We start from the raw sequence: 18,307 nt of genomic DNA, 5'->3' as shown, positions 1-18,307 counted from the left end.
AGCACCCTGAAACGGGCATCACTTCCTTCTGCCCCTGCCCAGCACCCTGAAACGGGCATCCCTTCCTTCTGCCCCTGCCCAGCACCCTGAAACGGGCATCCCTTCCTTCTGCCCCTGCCCAGCCCCCTGAAACAGGCATCCCTTCTGCCCCTGCCCTGCGCCCTGAAGCAGGCATCCCTTTCTTCTGCCCCTGCCCCGTGCCCTCCCGCCTTGAGCCCCATGCCCCTGCGTTTGGGTCCCAGCAGGTGAGGCTCTGGGCCACGCGCCAGGCCATGTTGGGCCAGGTGCACGAGGTTCCCGAGGGTTGGCTCATCTTCGTGGCCGAGCAGGAGGAGCTCTACGTCCGTGTGCGGAATGGGTTCCGGAAGGTCCAGGTGAGTGCTGTGCATGGCAGGTTCCTGACTTGTGGAAGGACCCAAGCTGCCTCCTGGGGCTTAAGGCAGGCGAGAGGCCCAGGCCCCAGACAGGGATGGAGGCAGGTGGCAGCCAGCGCTTGTTAAACTTTCAAACTTTTGGCAAAGTTTAGTAAAATACTTTTGTGAGCAGTTTTGGGATTAGAGAAAAGTGAGCTCAAACTTCTGGAAGCAGATGAACACATGGTGCATGAGGGGCTCCTGGTGGGTCACGTCACAGTGAACATTTACAAAGATAAACATCACCTCACACGCCTGTTAAGGTGTCTGGTGGGACAAGGCTGGAGTGGGGCTCGGGCCCTCCAGGGCCACGTGATGTCCACAGCACGGCCCCGGCTGGGATGCAGGCTGTCCCATGGCTCTGCACCCCACGTTATAAACACCGAGGTGGGATGAAATGTGCCCTCGCCGCTTAGCATGGGCCTTGCTCACCAGCCTGGTTCCTCGGACACACGTGGGATCGCCCCTTCCAGGCCAGGCCAGCCTCTTTCCTGCTTTCCCAAAACGGCCTGGATGGCAAGAGCGGCCACTCTGACCCAGGTGGGTGTGGCATGGGTTTGCCTTCATGTGGCAAAGGTGAGGACTGATAGAAGCCCCGTGCCGCCAAAACGGCCTGTGACGTCTGTGGGAGCCTCCACGGCAGACTGTGCATTGACACAGCCCTGACTTCTGCAGCCCTCCCACCTTCCTGCTAGCACTCCCTCCATCTCACCACCGGCCCCCACCCAGGCCTGGGCCGGCCCCTGCAGTACCCCAGACTGTGAATCCCATTCCAGTCCCTTATCTGGCCAGGGAGAGGCTGCCAGTCTCACAGCAGATGCCAAGCTGGTGCCCACTGTGTGCCAGGTGTTCTCGTAGGCAGTGAGATGCAACCCCATCCTAACTTTCAGGGGCTTTAGTCCTGACAGGAGGAGGCAGAGGATGGCATCCTAGCAAACGTGCTGGGAGGGCCGGGTGCTGGGCAGGGAGGGTACCCTTCTGTGGTCTGGAAGGGCCAGGTGCTGGGGAGGGAGAGGCGGGTGCTGGGCAGGGAGGGCACCCTGGCTCAGGCCCAGCCGCAGGTCCTGGATGACCCTGCTGCTTTCTTCCAGCTGGAGCCCCGGACGCCACTTCCACGAGGGACGGTAAGGAGCGTTTTCTCTGTTGAGACTGGTGGGTGGTCAGGACACGAGGGGGTATGTGCTGTCTCTTGTTTGGGGAACAACACGTGGTCCTTTGGAGCCCTGGAGCTGAGCATGTGGCTCACCATCAGCCTCTGGTGCAGAAAACGGGTGCAGGCCACCCAATACCTCCGTCTCAATGCAGGACACCCCAGTACCTCTGTCTCAGTGTAGGACACCCCAATACTTCCGTCTCAGTGCAGGACACCCCAATACCTCCGTCTCAGTGCAGGACACCCCACTACCTCCGTCTCAGCCGCTGGCCTCACGAGGGAGCCACTCTCATCCCTCAACTTTCCCAAATGTGTCTGTCACTCATTGCCCTCCTCAGGGTCAAAATCCTTGGGGCCAAAATCCACATCTTGTATCTTTGCCTTCCCTCTCCCAAAGTGCCAGACACAAGAATGGATATCTCTAGGGTGGTGGCTGACTGGGTGGGTGAATCAATGGGGAGGTGGATGGATGGGTGGATAAGATGGCGGACAGGTGGGTGAGTGGATAGATGGGCGGATGGATGGTGGACAGGTGGGTGAATGGGTGGGTGGGTAGATGGTGGACAGGTGGGTGAGTGGATGGGTAGGTAGATGGGGCGGTAGCTGGATGGGTGGATGATGGACAGGTGGGTGAGTGGATGGATGGTGAACAGGTAGATGAGTGGATGAATGGGTGGATGGATGGTGGACAGGTAGATGAATGGATGAATGGGTGGATGGATGGTGCACAGGTGGGTGAGTGGATGGGTGGATGGATGGTGGACAGGTGGGTGAGTGGATGGTAGGTGAGGGGATGGATGAATGGATGGATGATGCACAGGTGGGTGGGTGGATGGATGGTGCACAGGTGGGTGGGTGGATGGATGGTGGACAGGTGGGTGGGTGGATGGGTGGATGGATGGTGGACAGGTGGGTGAGTGGATGGATGGTGGACAGGTGGGTGAGTGGATGGGTAGGTAGATGGGGAGGTAGATGGATGGGTGGATGATGCACAGGTGGGTGAGTGGATGGATGGTGCACAGGTGGGTGGGTGGATGGATGGTGCACAGGTGGGTGGGTGGATGGGTGGATGGATGGTGCACAGGTGGGTGGGTGGATGGGTGGATGGATGGTGCACAGGTGGGTGGGTGGATGGATGGTGGACAGGTGGGTGAGTGGATGGGTGGGTGGATGGATGGTGCAAAGCTGGGTGAATATTTTCGTTTTCCCAAGTGTTGCGTCCGGCTGCTGTTGGCCCCTCCTTGAGTACAGGTCATGACTTCTTAATTGGCTCAGGAGTGAAGCCTGATGTGGAGCAGTGTCGGGCTCTGCAGCAGCCGATCTCCTCACAGGGTTCAGCCCAGTCTGCTCTCACTCATTTGCCCATTCATTCATTCATTCAGTTGGCCAGTCACTAGTCACGGCCCCTCCTGTGTGCCGGGTGGCCATGGATATTGCCCTGGGTAGCACACAGCCCGGCCCTGTGGAGTGGACAGTGGGGACAGCAATGTGGACGCAGTGCAGGTGGATGGCAGCTGGGTCAAGAGGGGCTCAGGGCTGTGGGGAAAGGTGCAGAATCAGGGGAATCCAGACTGGGGTGCAGACCTGGGGGCTGGGATTTCTAGGGTGGAGGTCACCTCTGAGGGAGACAGAGCAAGGGCTCAGGGACATAAGGTTGGAGGTCACTGCGCTTAGGTCAGGGGCCCTAAATTGGAGCCACAGCAAGGAGAGGGCAGGTCAGGGCACGTGGTCAGTGAGGCCCACAGCTTCTGCGCACAGCTGGGTCTGGGGGCCTGAGCAGAGGTGACCACGATCCAGCGCCACAGCAGGTAGGACTCCCTGCCCTTACTCCTGCCCCCACTGGCAAGGCAGCTCCAGGGTTGGGGGCACAGCGCCCTGCTTGCCAGCTTGGAGTGCAGCCCCTACACAGCCCAGAGGAGGACACAGATGGAGGAGGGGCAAGCGGAGGGCCCCCCTGCCGACAGGCCCCGCATCTCCCACCTGCAGGACAACGAAGTGGCTGCCTTGCAGCCCCCCGTGGTGCAGCTGCACGACAGCAACCCCTACCCCCGGCGGGAGTACTCCCACCCCACCGCAAGGCCCTGGCGGGCAGACGACATCTTGGCCAGCCCCCCTCGCCTGCCCGAGCCCCAGCCCTACCCTGGAGCCCCGCACCACAGCTCCTACGTGCACCTGCGGCCAGCGCTCCCCACGAGCCCACCCGCCCACACCCACCGCGACTTCCAGCCCGTGGTGAGTGCCCTCATAGTGGGTTCGGCTCCATCTAGCCCCTTGGCTCTTGGGGCGGCAGAAGAGGACCCAGCCCCTGCAGAGCTGCTGGGGGGGTCCCAGACTTCGGCCATGGGTGGGTGTCTGGTGGCTCAGCCTGGGACTTGCCCTCCTGGTGGCCAAGCAGCGGTCATGAAAGTCCAGCCCCTATCACGTCCTTGAGGAACCGGCGTACCTCCGCCTGCAGCGGCAGCTGGGGGCACCCACGTGGCCCGGGGCTGCTCTGACCCGGCAGGGTATGGGGGCTGCTGCCTGGGCCCCTCAGTGTGTCCCTTGGGCGTTTCCCACTCAGCCCCCCTTGGCCGTGCCTGTCCATACAGGTGTGGGGCCGGGGTGGGGCGCCCAGGGCCTGGGTGTAGGGTGCAGCATGGGACACAGCCCATGATGTGCCCCTCTCCCCACAGCTCCACCTGGTTGCACTCAACAGCCCACTGCCGGGCAGCATGCGGGGCATCCGCGGGGCCGACTTCCAGTGCTTCCAGCAGGCGCGGGCTGTGGGGCTGGCGGGCACCTTCCGCGCCTTCCTGTCCTCGCGGCTGCAGGACCTGTACAGCATCGTGCGCCGTGCCGACCGCGCAGCCGTGCCCATCGTCAACCTCAAGGTGGGTCAGTCCAGTCCTGAGGGCATGGGCTCCTCGGCCCCCACTTGACCTCTGGGGCGAACTCCCAGCGGGGGGCTCCCCTCGAGGACCTCTGGAGGCCGCCATGGTAGACACTGCCACCCAGGCTGGTGACTTCAGGGCAGGCTCCGGGTGGGTCACATCCCATGAGGCTCAGGCCAGGGCCTCTGCATCCCTGGGTGCTGCCGCCTCCCCCAGGCCATCCCATGAGGCCCCCCACGTGGTCCCCTGACCCCCACTCCCCCAGCAGTGCCTCTCAGAGGCTCCCGTGCTGCTGGCCCGAGTGTCCACACAGGTGACAGGCCTCACAAGCCTGGAATCAGGAACCGTCCCTTGGGCCTCCAGTGCCACCCGGCCCGGTGGCCCCTCTGCCACAGCACCCTCCTCCATGTTGCTTTATTCTGTGGCTCCTTTTCGTGCACTGGGCTATTTCTGGGTGCCCTGGGGAGGACCACATTCCCAGAAGCAACAGCAGAGGGGTCACAGACCCAGGGTCCAGGGCTGGGAGCAGGCGGCTGCGGCCCGGTGCTCCCCACCCTCTTATAGCCTGGCATGAGGGGACAGGGTCCCCTGCCTTAGCCGAGGCCTCTTGGAGTCTGCAGAGGCTGCCTGGCCAGGCCTGGCTTCCCTGCGCTTGTTCCCTGGCGGGACGTGCCCAGAGGCTGCAAAAGCCCCTCCGCCCACACACACATGGTTTCTCCTCCAGGATGAGCTGCTGTTTCCCAGCTGGGAGGCTTTGTTCGCAGGCTCTGAGGGTCCGCTGAAGCCCGGGACACGCATCTTCTCCTTTGACGGCAAGGATGTCCTGAGGCACCCCACCTGGTAGGTTCCCACTGCCGTGTGAGCAGCTCTGAGAGCCCCAGCCACGGAAGGCAGACAGGCAGGACAGATGGATGGGCAGGCGTGTGCCCAGTGCACCTAAGAGCAGTTCCCCCTAAGTTTTGGGACAGATCTTATACATGCTCATTACTTAAAAATTATAAAATCCAAAAGAGCATTGAGAAAATGAAAACTGCTCTGATAAGTAATCATTAGCATATGTTTGAGAGGAATGTAGTTCTAAGAACGCCTTTAAGCGCCCCCGGCCCTCTGCCCATGGCGGATAGACTCCAAGTCTCCCAAGATGTCACCACACCCGTGGTCAGCCATGTAAGCATCGCCGTGAGTTTATTCATGGAGAATAAACTCCTCAAAGGACAACACGGAGTCCGAGCATGTGTGCCCTTGAAATGTTGAGAAATTTCCAGGGTGTCCAGAAGAATACTTCATCCCAAATGTCGCTGTGCCCTCCCCACATGAGCGCCCCGATTCTTCCAACACTCATGCTTTTAGGGGTGTCTCGGGGTGCCACACAGCATGTCCCCAGCAGTGCCTGGCCATCTGCTGTAACGGAGATGCACCTGCCAAGGGTCTCTGACAGCAGCGCTGTGGGTGGGGCTGGGCCACAGGGCAGGCCGGAAGCCAGGAGCCCAGGAGGTGGAGCTGCTTCCTAGCGAGGCAGCCGCAGGAAGGCTTTGCTTAGCAGGCATGAGGGCCAGGTTCACCCAGCCAGGCCAAGCCCTGGGCCCTCTTGCCTCTGCTGTGGGTGTGGCAGAAGCAGCATGGGGTGCAGTCTGGGAGATGCAGCTCCCTCCACAGGCAGCCAGCAGGGAGGCCACGTGGCCCTCCAGGTTGTGGGAGCCTCTGCAGCCCCGTTACCCCTAGGGCCGGCCTCCTGCCTCTACCTTTCCTGCCTGGGGGGCGGCCTCTGCCCTAAGCGGAGCAAGTCTGGGTGTGACTGACGGCCCGGCGCGTCTTACAGGCCCCAGAAGAGCGTGTGGCATGGCTCGGACCCCAGCGGGCGCAGGCTGACTGAGAGCTACTGCGAGACGTGGCGGACAGAGTCTCCCTCGGTCACAGGTCAGGCCTCCTCCCTGCTGGGGGGCAGGCTCCTAGGGCAGAATGCTGCAAGCTGCCACCACGCCTATATTGTCCTCTGCATCGAGAACAGCTTCATGACTGCCTCCAAGTAGCCGCCGCCTGGATGCGGATGGCCGGAGAGGACGGGCGGCTCGGAGGAAGCAGCCACTGTGGGCAGGGAGCGGCCGGCCAGCCCCCAGCCCCAGGACCCGGCGGCCATACTTTCCTGTATAGTTCACGTGTCATGTAATCCTCAAGAAATAAAAGGAAGCCAAAGAGTGTATTTTTTTAAAAGTTTAAAATGGAAGCCTGATGCTGACGTTCACCTGCCCCAGCTCTCCCGAGCTGTGAGCCCAGCTGGCACAGCCTGGGTCAGGCAGGCTGCAGTATCAATGCCCTGTGCACCCTCTTGGCCTGAATCAGACCACGGCTTGATTTCTCCAGGATTTCCTACTCTGGGAAGCTGTGCTCGCCCTGGCAAGTGCCAACTTCATTTCCCACCTAGCACCTCTGTTCTGTGCCCAAAACCCAGACCTGGTAGCAGACGGGCCCCGTGAGGCAATGGGAGCTGTGGCCACACTCAGCACAGGGCCACCTGGGCTCTCCTCCAGGGTGGGCTTGCCCTGCGGTAGATAGGAGGGGGCTCAGGTCTCTGGGGCTAGGGGCAACCCCTTCTGCTCAGCTCTGGGCTGTTCACAGCAACCCCAGGCATGAGCAGGTTTCCAAGCTCAGAGGTCCACTGTGACCCCTGGCTCTGGCCTGTCCTCCAACATCACACACAGGAGCCTGGGGCTGGCCTCCCAAATGACCCATGAGATACATCCAAAGCAGATAGCTCCATGCTGGCCAAGTCCAAGCTGGAAGATACGAGGGACCTGTGAGTTGGGGTCTGGCAGCCTCCCATCCAGGGCCCCCATCTCATACGCCCGGCTGGGACTTGGCTCAGCCAGCACTTGTCCAGCTGAGTGCCAGGATGGAACGAGGCCACGTCGAAGAGGCTGAGGCTGGCACAGGACATGCGGCAGCCAGCACACAGGGCAGTGGGGAAGGGCTGCCATCTGTGCACTGCCCATGGACAGGCTGGCTCCAGATGCAGGGCAGTCATCAGCTGTCTCCTAGGAAACCCACATCCTTGCCCTCTTTGGGACTGAAGGGGACACCCGGGGTGCACACAGGCTGCCCTGCAGGCGAACAAAGCAGCCACGAGGTGCAACGAGGTCCTCTGTCGCAGCCACCCGTGAGATCTGGCAGCATCGACACCAGAGTCATTCGTGGTGTGGAGGGACAAGTGGACTCAGGGCAGTGCCAGGCTGACCACAGCACACCAGCACACACCTGCCTCGGGACTGCGACAAAACTGGTGGGGCTGGTTCTGTAACTGTGTGTGATGTGAAGCCAATTCAGACAGGTAAATAAAAGTGACCTTTGACACTGACTCTTGGTTTGCAAGAGTCTTCACTGTCACAGGAAGGACACAATTCTCCAAAAGGAGTCCTCAGGAGTCTTCTATCCCTGGACTGCCCCACTGGCAGAACCCGAGTGTGCACAGGCATGCAGTTACATGGGGGTATGCATGCCTGGGCATACACAGGTATGCACAGTTATACACAGGTGTGCCTGGGCATACACAGGTGTGCAGTTATACACAGGTGTGCAGGAGCATCCGTAGAGTACACAGGTACACAGGCATGCACAGGTGTGTGGACACACCAACACTCTCAAGTCTCTCCTCACAGCAGGACCTGGCTTGCTCCCGGGAACACTACATCCTGACAGCCATCCCTGTCCTGGTGGCCAGGTGAGTGCAGGACTCAGAGGCAGGCAGGCGGTGGGTGCAGTGAGCGGGCTGCGGAGGGAGCAAGCCCTTGCCTGGGGGGCGGGTTCTGATGACAGCGTGGGCCTCCCCAGTGACGCTCTGGCCCATGGCACAGGCCCAGCCCACCTCCACCCATCACATCCTGCTAGATCTACGAGCCCAGGAAATGGCTGGTACAGACCCTTCCCAGCAGGGTCCCCAGGGTGGCCGTGACAGGGCCCCTGGATGTGTCCAGGACCACAGCCCTGTCTGACCAGCACCATCCACTGACTCGGGCCATCTTCCACGTGCAGCCTCTGCTTCAATCCAGGGTACCCCAAGATGCCTGCTCCCCTGAGCCACCTCAGGAGACCCTTGGGTCGAGCAGCTCCAGCGGCCCCTCCTCAGCCAGAGATTCTGTCCCCAGCTCTCTGTGTGGAGCCGGTGAGCAGCCAGCCATTCACCCGGGGCCACTGAGATGTGGCAGAGGCCCTGCAGGATAGGCCCATTGACTAGGGTTGTAGGGGGGCTCAGCTCATGGGCACCAAGGCCCTGAGTGGGCTGGTGGGGGGAGAAGGCTGGGATGCCTCTTCTGGCTTCCTCACTGACTGCCAACCCTCAACCCCCAGGCCAGGCGGGCCCAGAATCAGAAGCCCTGGGCACACTCACGTAACAAGTGTGTTTGATGTATGTGGGAAGAGCGTTCACATCACATCAGATGGTCCGGCACCTGTGGGCAAGGCACTAGCGCTCCTTAGACCCCGAGGCCGCTGGGACATACTTCCCCAGCGCCCACCACCAAGGCAGCTCCCCCACGGCTCCCCAGCCCAGGCAAGCCCCGCACACACCAAGGCCAGCACGTCTGCGGTGATCGGGACCAGTCCTCTCCGGGCTGGCACAAGCGTGGGAGCAGCTGAGGACCTGCAGGTCAGGATGGACACACTTCAGAAGGACAGACAGGACCATGGAGGGCTGCCCTTAGGGTGGGAGAGAGCAACCAGCTCCGAGGACCAGAGCCGCTGCTCCCTCTGATGAGGATGCGTTTGCCGCCAACCTGAGATGGCTTTTCCAAAGAGACAGAGAAGCCACGTGCAGTTCTTCATTCTACGTCAATTTGAAAAAAAAAAAAAAAAAAAGGGCCGGGCACGGTGGCTCACGCCTGTAATCCCAGCACTTTGGGAGGCCAAGGCAGGCGGATCATGAGGTCAGGAGATCAAGACCATCCTGGCTAACACGGTGAAACCCCGTCTCTACTAAAAATACAAAAAAAAATTAGCCAGGCGTGGCAGCGGGCGCCTGTAGTCCCAGCTACACAGGAGGCTGAGGCAGGAAAATGGCGGGAACCCGGGAGGCAGAGCTTGCAGTGAGCGGAGATGGCGCCACTGCACTCCAGCCTGGGCGACAGAGTGAGACTCCGTCTCAAAAAAAAAAAAAAAAAAAGCAGAGCATCTTCCAAAACGCAAGAGCACCGAGGATGACCAGCAATGTCACAGCTCAGCTATGCCCGGGGGCCTAGGCTCCCACCCTGCCCTAGAGGGCTCAGAACTCCTGTGTGGCCAGTGTCCCCTGAGCTGGTATCTAAGGCCACTTCACCAGCCCGGAGGGGCACAGATTTGTCTCAAGCCCCAGAAGGAGCATGAGCCAGTGAGGCCTGGTGGACACAGGAGCCCACCACCCACCTCTTCCAGCAACCAAAGCCCGCGGGGCACAGCGCAGGGACAGCATGGCCAGGCAGCTGCCCTGAGTGTCGCCAGCAGGCTGTGGCCACCGCTCGAGTGCAGCACAGGGTGGGGGGAATCCCAGGGGACCTGCCAGCAGGCTAAGCGGAGGCCCCCGTGGCTAAGGCAAGCGACCTTCAAGGCAGGAGTCACAGGGACGTACCGAGGGCCACCTGCAAAGTTACCAGAGGGGCCCCCGAGAGTCACTGGTTCACATTCTGAACACTGTCACTTGGATGACGCTGCAAACCCAGCCTGCTGACAGAAGGAGGATGGACAGCCGGCTGGGGACAAGTCTCATCTGCAGTGTCAGAGCCTGAGGCCTGGGCGGAGCACGGAGTGCAGGCAGAAGGGACTGTCACTGGGCTCAGGAATCCAGCTGCCTGCAGGGCCGGGGCTGGGGCTGGGTCGCCCTGTCTTTGCTCCAGGGATGCTGGCCCCACAGTCCCCAGGCCATCTTCTGGGGAGAGCGGCGGGCTGTGGGCTGGCTGCACGCCTCCGAGGCCCTTGTCCTGCACGCTCAGCTCCTGTGCTGCCTTCTCCTCCGTGGGACTCCTCAGACCCTGGGCCGGGGGCAGCGGCACGTGGTGGCCCCGCTGGCAGTGCCGCAGGCCATCCAGCATGGCCCCCAAGAAGTAGATGATGGACAGGATCAGGAAGTACACACAGTAGAAGTGGAACTGGAAAGAGAGGCAGGTGAGGCGGGTGAGGAGGGCCTGGCTGGGATGATGGCACCCTACACCCCAACGCCTGCTCCCAGGCTCATCTTCCTCCAGCTCAGAGGCTGACCCTGAACATGGCACAGCAGTCAGAGGCCAGCCCCAGGAGTAGGTGCCACAGTGCTCACCACAGCCCCCCTTCCCGCCACGGCCTGGCACAGGCCTGAAGAGGGGCTCCCGCCATTTCCCAAGAACCCCTTGGAACCTGGCAGGTGGCTCTGCATGGCCTGCAGTGTCTGCTCCTGAGGCCCCTGCTTGGTGGTGCCTGCTGCCCATCCATGGTGCTGAGACAACAGGAGGACGCCCATGAGGGCTAGAATGTCCCTCCGGGCAGATCAGGGTGAGGATAGCCACAGCAGGTGACCGGGAGCTGCTCCCCAGGGCTTCACGCCCAGAGCGACCCCTCAGCAGCCTGCACATGCGCATGAAGCCCGTCTCCGCCTTGGCGGTGGAAGCTGTGCTACGATGACCAGAAGGAGCGGCACCAGCAGCAGCCACGTCTCTCCTCATTCTCACAGCTGCCAGGGGCAGGAGGGACTGGAGATGTCCCTGGGACACCAGGGAGGGACCTGATCATTCCCGGAGGTGCAGAGGGTTCAGGAGGCTGCAGTGCTTTCAGGACATCTGTGGGCAGAGCCCAGTGAGTCCCACCCAAGACCCCGAGGCCCCAACTCCACGCCCGCAGGCCAGAATCCCTGCAGCCCATCGGCACCGGCACCCTTCCAGGAAAACTGTTTTTAAAGCAAACTCAGGAAGATGGGGCTGACACACTTCTCCCTGTTCTCCTACCCAAGACACTGAGATAAAACCCTGGGAAGACTGAAAGCGGGAGTGAGGCGGGCAGACCGGCCGGGCCCTTGGGGTCTGGGGAGCTGTGCCACGCAGAGCTCCCTGGGGGCTTTTCTTTTCGCCTTAGATATTTTGAAACTCAAGAAGGCAGCAGGCTGGAAATGCCAACAGATGCAGAAAAAAGAGCCCATGAAAGCAGCTCTCTCTGGCCTCAGACCCAGGGAAGGAGCAGCCCAACATGAAGAAAGACCTTTTGACAGGAATCGCCCTGGTCCCTGCAGACACCAGACCTCGGCTCCAACCACCATGTCAGCAAGGACACCTCACCCTCCCCAGCCTGTAACAAGGACCCCCAAGTCCCCTGTGGCGTGGTATCAGACAACACCAGTGGGCACGACAGCTTTCACTCCCACTGGCTGGTAAAGATGCCCACCCTCAACTGCATGAGTCAGTGGAGACCACAGGGAAGCCTAGACTGTCACCCCCAAAGCCTCATGGAGTCAGTGAAGACCATGTGGGGAGCGTGGCCTCTTATCCTCGCCCAGTAGTAAGAGGGTGCCCATCCCCCTCCATGCTGGGAGGTGTCAGAGGAGGTCAAGCAGGGAGTCCAGACTTTCACCCAACCCAGGAATAACAAGAATGTCCCAACCCTAGGGGCATCAAGGGGACCCCAAGGGGAGCTGGACTCCCATCCTTGCCTGGCAACAAGAAGGAGCCCCCACCCAGCCACCCACCCTCGCTCAGGTGTCACGAAGGCTGAGTGGGAGCCTGGACTTCCACTGCTCCTCCCTGTAGCGAGGTGCACACCCACTTGACCTGCTGGAGCTGCGTCAGCCATGACAGGATGCTGAAATTACATCATACCCAAGATGCTTGCATCTCACTAAAAAATCCCTTGGCACACTAAGCCACAAAGCTCTCAAACTGAAAAACAACAGACACCGGCACTAAGACAACAGGGACGGTCGAATTCGCTGAGAAAGATCTTAAAGCAGCCACCATAAAAATGCTTCGGTGAACAATAACAAACATGCTGGAAACAAATGAAAAAAAACAGTCTCAGCAAAGAAAGGGGAGAAATAAAAAAAAATTTAGAACTGAAAAGTACAATAACCAAAATTTTAAAACTTAATGAATCATCTCAACAAAATAGAAGAGGCAGAGAAATGATCAATGAACTGGAGGTAGAACAATAGAAATTATCCAACCTGAACAAAAAAAAAAATGGACTGAAAAAAAAATGAACAAAGTCTCATTCCTTGTGGGGTTTCATAACATGAACCTAACATTTGTGACACGGGGTTCTAGAAAAGAGGAGAAAAGGAGTGGGGTTCAAAGAGCACTTTAGGAAATAATGGCTGAAAACTTCCCAAATTTGGTGAGACATACACTGCAGATTCATGAAGCTGAGCAAACCCCAAACAGAAAACCCAAACAAAATCACACCACCACATACCATATTCAAACTTCTATAAGCTAATGATAAAAATAAGTAAAAAAATCTTGGTAGTGGCCAGAGAAGAATGACCCTTCATGGACAAGCAATTTGAATAACACTAATTTCTCATCAAAAATCCCGAAAGCTATGAGGAAGGGGTACCACATTTCTCACAGGCTGAAAAAAAGAACAGTCTACCCAACATCCTATATCCAGTGAAAACATCCTTCAAGAATAAAAGAACAATCAAGACAGTCAGGTGAAGAAAAACTAAGAGAAGAAATTCATAACCAGCAGATCTATCTAAAATAATGGCAAAAAAAAAAAAAAAAAAAAGTTATCTAAACAGAAAGGAAATTACTAAAGAAGGAAAGAAGCTTGAAATAACAGGAAAGAGGAAATACCACAGTACGCAACATTATGGGTAAACAAAACAGACTTTCCTTCTTGAGTTTTCTAAAATATGTGTGATGATTAATGCAAAAATTACAATATTTTCTTATGTAGCACTAAAGGTATGTAGAGAAAATATTTAAGATAATTGTACTGTAAGCGGGAGATGATAAAGTGACATAAAGGCAGGCAAAGTTTCCATACTTCACTCAAACTAGTAATGTAATACAGAAAGCAACCAAAAAAGCTATACTAAGTATATTCAAAAACACAATAGATAAACCAAACAAAATTCTAAAGGATGTACAAGTAACCCACTGGAAGCTGAAAAAATGTAAACAGAAACTAAAAACAGAGAATCAATGAAAAATTAAAAACGAAATGGCAGACTTAAGCCCTAATATACAAATTATCACATTAAATATAAATGGTCTAAATACACCAACTGTAAGACAGAGATTAGCAAAGTAGATTTTAAAACATGACTCAACCACGTGCTGTCTACAAGAAGCTCACTTCAAATATACCAAGATAGGAAGGCTGAAAGTAAAACGATGGAAAAAGATGTATCATGCAAACATTAATCAAAGGAAAGCAGGGGTGGCTATATTAATGTCAGGTAAAGCAAACTTCCGAGCAAAAAAAAAAAAAAGACCAGAGACAGAGAAGGACATAATATAATCCACTATTACACAATGGACAAGAAAGTCAGTCCACCAAGACAAATTTCAATCCCAAACGCGTATGCAACAAACAAAAGAGCTACCAATATGTGAAGCAAAACATGACAGAACTGAGAGGAGAAATAGATCCACAATTATACTTAGGAGACGTCAATACTCCCTCTCAATAATAATAAAACTAGACAGAAAATCCACAAGAACTAAGAGGAAATCAATACCATCAGCCAATAGGATCCGATCAGCATTTACAGAACACTCCACCCAAAAGCAGAATATACATTCTTTCCAAGTGTCCACAGTATATCAAAACGGATAATATTCTGGGTCATAAGACAAATCTTAACAAATTTATAAGGACTGAAATAATTATAGAATGTGTTTTCTGATCACAATATAATCAAAAAAATTAATAACAGATAACAGGAAAATCTCAAAACACTTGGAAATTAAACAACAAAATTTGAGATAATGATGCATCAAAAAACACACTGAACTGAATGAAAATGAAAACATAGCCTATTAAGATTTGTGGGATGCAACTAAAGCAGTACTGAGTGGGGAAATTTATAGCATTAGATGCATAAATTAGAAAAGAGGAGAGGTCTCAAACCGATAGCTCATCTCCAGAACCTAGAAAAAGAAGAGCAAAATAAATCTAAAGTAAGCAGAAATAAGGAATTAATCAAGTTCCAGCCAGTGCACTAAGAAAAAAAAATAAAAGATATACAGATCAGAAAGGAAGAAATTTTTGCAGATGACATAATTATCTACATAGAAAATCTCAAGGAATTTAAAAAACAAAGACCAAAAAACAGAAAAGCCTCCTAGAACTAATAAGTAAGCTCAGCAAAATTGCAGTATACAAGATAAACACACAAATATCAACTATATTTCTATACACTAGCAATGAACACGTATACACTATTGGGTTCACTATTGTGAACCCATCCCCCAATTCATATGTTGCAGTCCTAACCCGCAATGTCACTGCATTTGAAGACAGGGCCTTTCAAAAGGTAATTACAGCTAAATGAGGTCATAAGGATGGCGTCTTACTCCAACCTGACTGGGTGTCCTTATAAGCAGACAGACACTAGCCAGGCGTGGTGGCTCACGCCTGTAACCCCAGCACTTTGGGAGGCCGAGGTGGGTGGATCACCTGAGGTCTGGAGTTTGAGACCAGCCTGGCCAACATGGAGAAACCCCGTCTCACCCTAAAAACACAAAGTTAGCCAGGCGTGGTGGCACATGCCTGTAATCCCAGCTACTCGGGAGGCTGAGGAAGAATTGCTTGAACCCGGGAGGAGGAGGCTACGATCGGCCAAGATCACACCATTGTACCCTAGCCTGGGCAACAAGAGGGAAACTCCATCTCAAAAAAAAAAAAAAAACCAGATACCAGGGAGGACCACACACATTAGAAAGACCATATGAAGACAAAGGGTGAAAATGCCATCTGCAAACCAAGAAGAGAGGCATCAGGAGAAACCAATCTGCCAACACCTTAATCTCAGACTTCCAGCCTCCAGAACTGTGAGAGAATACATTTCTGTTGTTTGTCACCCAGTTTGTGATATTGGGCTATGGCAGCCCAAGCAGACTAATGCAGATAACAAATTTCAAGATACGGTTTGATTTACTTAAAAAAAAGCATAAACTAAAACATGTACAGTACTCATATGCTGAAAACTACAAAATGCTGAAAGAAATCAAAGATCTAAATAATTGGAAAGATATGCCATGTTCATGGATTGGAAAACAACACAGTCACCATGTCAGTTCTCCCAAAATTGATATACTGGCTTAATTGCAATTCCTAACAAAATCTGAGCAAGAATTTTTGTAGATATAGACAAGATTACTCTAAAATGTATATGGAAAGGCAAAGAAACTGTAAGAGTCAAAACAATTTTGAATAAAAAGAAGTTGGAGGAATCAGTCTATCCAATTTCAAAACTTGCTAGAAAGCTTCATAACCAAGACGGTGTGATATTGGTACAACGGGAAACACACACTTCACTGGAACAGGATAAAAACCCAGAAACAGGCTCACATAAATACGCCCAACTTTTGACAAAGGTGTAAAAGTAATTCAATGGGGAGAGCTAAGTCTTTTCAACAAACGATGCTGGAATAAATGGATACACAGGCCAAAAACAGTGACCTCAACCTAAACTTCACATTTTTTTTTTTTTTTTTTTTGAGACGGAGTCTCGCTCTGTCGCCCAGGCTGGAGTGCAGTGGCCGGATCTCAGCTCACTGCAAGCTCCGCCTCCCGGGTTTACGCCATTCTCCTGCCTCAGCCTCCCGAGTAGCTGGGACTACAGGCGCCCGCCACCTCACCTGGCTAGTTTTTTGTACTTCTTTAGTAGAGACGGGGTTTCACGGTGTTAGCCAGGATGGTCTCGATCTCCTGACCTCGTGATCCGCCCGTCTCGGCCTCCCAAAGTGCTGGGATTACAGGCTTGAGCCACCGCGCCCGGCCAAACTTCACATCTTATACAAAAATTAACTCAAAGCTGATCAGAGACTTAAATGTAAAACACAAAACTAAAAAAGAAATTTGAGGAAACTCTTCTGAATTTAGGGCTAGGCAAAGAGTTTCCATAAAAGGAAAAACTGTAAATCAGACCTCGTGGGAGTTAAAAAAACACTTGTTCTGTAAAAGACCATGTTAAGTAGATGAAACAACAAGCTACAGAGTTGAAAAAAACTGCAAACTGTATATATCCAACAAAGGACTAAAATCTGGAATACACAAACAATGCTTAAAACTCAAGAGTATAAAAATGAACAATCCGGCTGGGCGCGGTGGCTCAAGCCTGTAATCCCAGCACTTTGGGAGGCCGAGACGGGCGAATCACGAGGTCAGGAGATCGAGACCATCCTGGCTAACACGGTGAAACCCCGTCTCTACTAAAATACAAAAAAAATTAGCTGGGCGAGGTGGCGGGCGCCTGTAGTCCCAGCTATTCCGGAGGCTGAGGCAGGAGAATGGCGTGAACCCGGGAGGCGGAGCTTGCAGTGAGCTGAGATCCGGCCACTGCACTCCAGCCTGGGGCAGAGCGAGACTCTGTCTCAGAAAAAAAAAAAAAAAAAAAAATGAACAATCCAATGAGAAAATGGGCAGAAGACGTGAAGATTTTGCAAACGGAAAATAAGGACATAAAAAGATGTTCAACATCATTATCCACCAGGGAAATGCAAATTAAAACAACATTATCCCCCAGGGAAATGCAAATTAAAACCACAATCAAATATCACTACACCTATCACAATGGCCAAAATAACAACGAGTAGCAACACGACATACTGAAGACACTGTGACTGATCTCTCAAAGTCTGGGGGGGGGGGTACAAAAGGTACAACTGCTGTGGAAAGCAGGTTTCTTCTTCATAAACAGGCAACTACCTCGTGACTCAACATTTGCACTTCTGGGCGTGTGTCCCAGGGAAAGGAAAACCTATAATCACACAAAAACCTATAAAAGAATGTCTGTAGCAGCTTTATTTGTAATACCCCACACTGGAAACAAGTCTTTCATAGTGAAGAGTTAAATAAAGCGTGCTGTATCCACACCCTGGAACACCACTCAGCAGCAAGAAGGAATCAGCTAGAGCCACAATAACAACCTGGATGAATGTTCAGAGAACAATGTTGAGTGAAAAGCGCCAATCCCTAAACGATACCCAATGCATAACTGTTTATATAACACTCCTGAAATGACAAACTTGTACAAGTGGAGAAGAGGGTAGTGGTTGCCAGGGGTTAAAGAGGAGGTGAGGCTGGGAGCAGGGTGGGCCGTGACTGTAAAGAGCGGCATGAGGGATCCCTGTGGGGACAGAATATTCTGGATCCCGACTGTCACCATGCTGGTTGGGATGTGCTGCAGAACTGTCAGATGTGACCACTGTGAAAACTGGGTATGGGGTACATGGATCTCCCTGTATTATTTATTAAACAGCATGTGAATATAAGATTACCCAAATATAAAGCTTAATTTAAAAAGCAGGCAAACCCAGGCAAGCTCCAGGCCTGTCTGCCCCGCGGTGCTCCATCACAGCTCCCACCCGTCTCTAGGCTCTACCCGCAGCCAAGTCTGAACTCCTCCAGCTGTTCTCCCCATGCTGGAGGAGCGAGAGTGGACACTCGGCACCCAGTAACAGGCGGGGGGTGGGGGCAAGATGAGCCGGCACCACCTCCTCTAGACCCAGCAGGATGTCTAGCCATGAGCAAAATGCCCCACTAGTTACTTTTTAACCTGGAAATCAAACCAGCCAGAGAAAAGTCCGTGTGTTTTTTTTTCTATGTGACAAGAGGCAGCCAGGAACCACAGGCCAGAACCTGCCTCCGCCTCCCCATAGCCATCTCCCCACGGCCTCCATGGCCACACCAGGACAAGGACCAGCTGAGGAAGG

General features: G+C 54.4%; 2 protein-coding genes across 11 annotated transcripts in view; one reads left to right on the top strand and one right to left on the bottom strand.

Moving 5' to 3' along the window:
- Positions 1–7,788, top strand: part of COL18A1 (collagen type XVIII alpha 1 chain) — a 59,671-nt gene extending 51,883 nt beyond the window's left edge. Inside the window, exons 33-38 of the mRNA XM_017888656.1 lie at positions 83–374; positions 1,505–1,537; positions 3,553–3,798; positions 4,239–4,436; positions 5,161–5,276; positions 6,256–7,788. Coding sequence (XP_017744145.1) covers positions 83–374; positions 1,505–1,537; positions 3,553–3,798; positions 4,239–4,436; positions 5,161–5,276; positions 6,256–6,466 — 1,096 coding nt within the window. The 3' untranslated portion in view covers positions 6,467–7,788. The remainder of the gene's footprint in view (positions 1–82; positions 375–1,504; positions 1,538–3,552; positions 3,799–4,238; positions 4,437–5,160; positions 5,277–6,255) is intronic.
- SLC19A1 (solute carrier family 19 member 1) overlaps positions 6,635–18,307 on the bottom strand; it is a 50,155-nt gene continuing 38,482 nt past the window's right edge. For 8 of the 10 annotated variants that reach the window (XM_017888670.1, XM_017888673.1, XM_017888664.1 and 5 more), the window contains exons 6-7: positions 10,030–10,546; positions 6,635–9,069 (exon numbers count right to left, since the gene is read on the bottom strand). In XM_017888670.1, the coding sequence (XP_017744159.1) occupies positions 10,070–10,546 (477 nt within the window). In that variant the 3' untranslated portion in view covers positions 6,635–9,069; positions 10,030–10,069. The remainder of the gene's footprint in view (positions 9,070–10,029; positions 10,547–18,307) is intronic. The other 2 variants (XR_001888478.1, XM_017888665.1) reach the window with 2 other exon arrangements.

Source organism: Rhinopithecus bieti, unplaced genomic scaffold, assembly GCF_001698545.2.
Source record: "Rhinopithecus bieti isolate Rb0 unplaced genomic scaffold, ASM169854v2 scaffold_18153, whole genome shotgun sequence".
NCBI classification, from domain to species: Eukaryota; Metazoa; Chordata; class Mammalia; order Primates; family Cercopithecidae; genus Rhinopithecus; species Rhinopithecus bieti.
The sequence above is the reverse complement of the archived record's forward strand: the minus strand, read 5'-3'. Positions and strand labels throughout refer to the sequence as shown.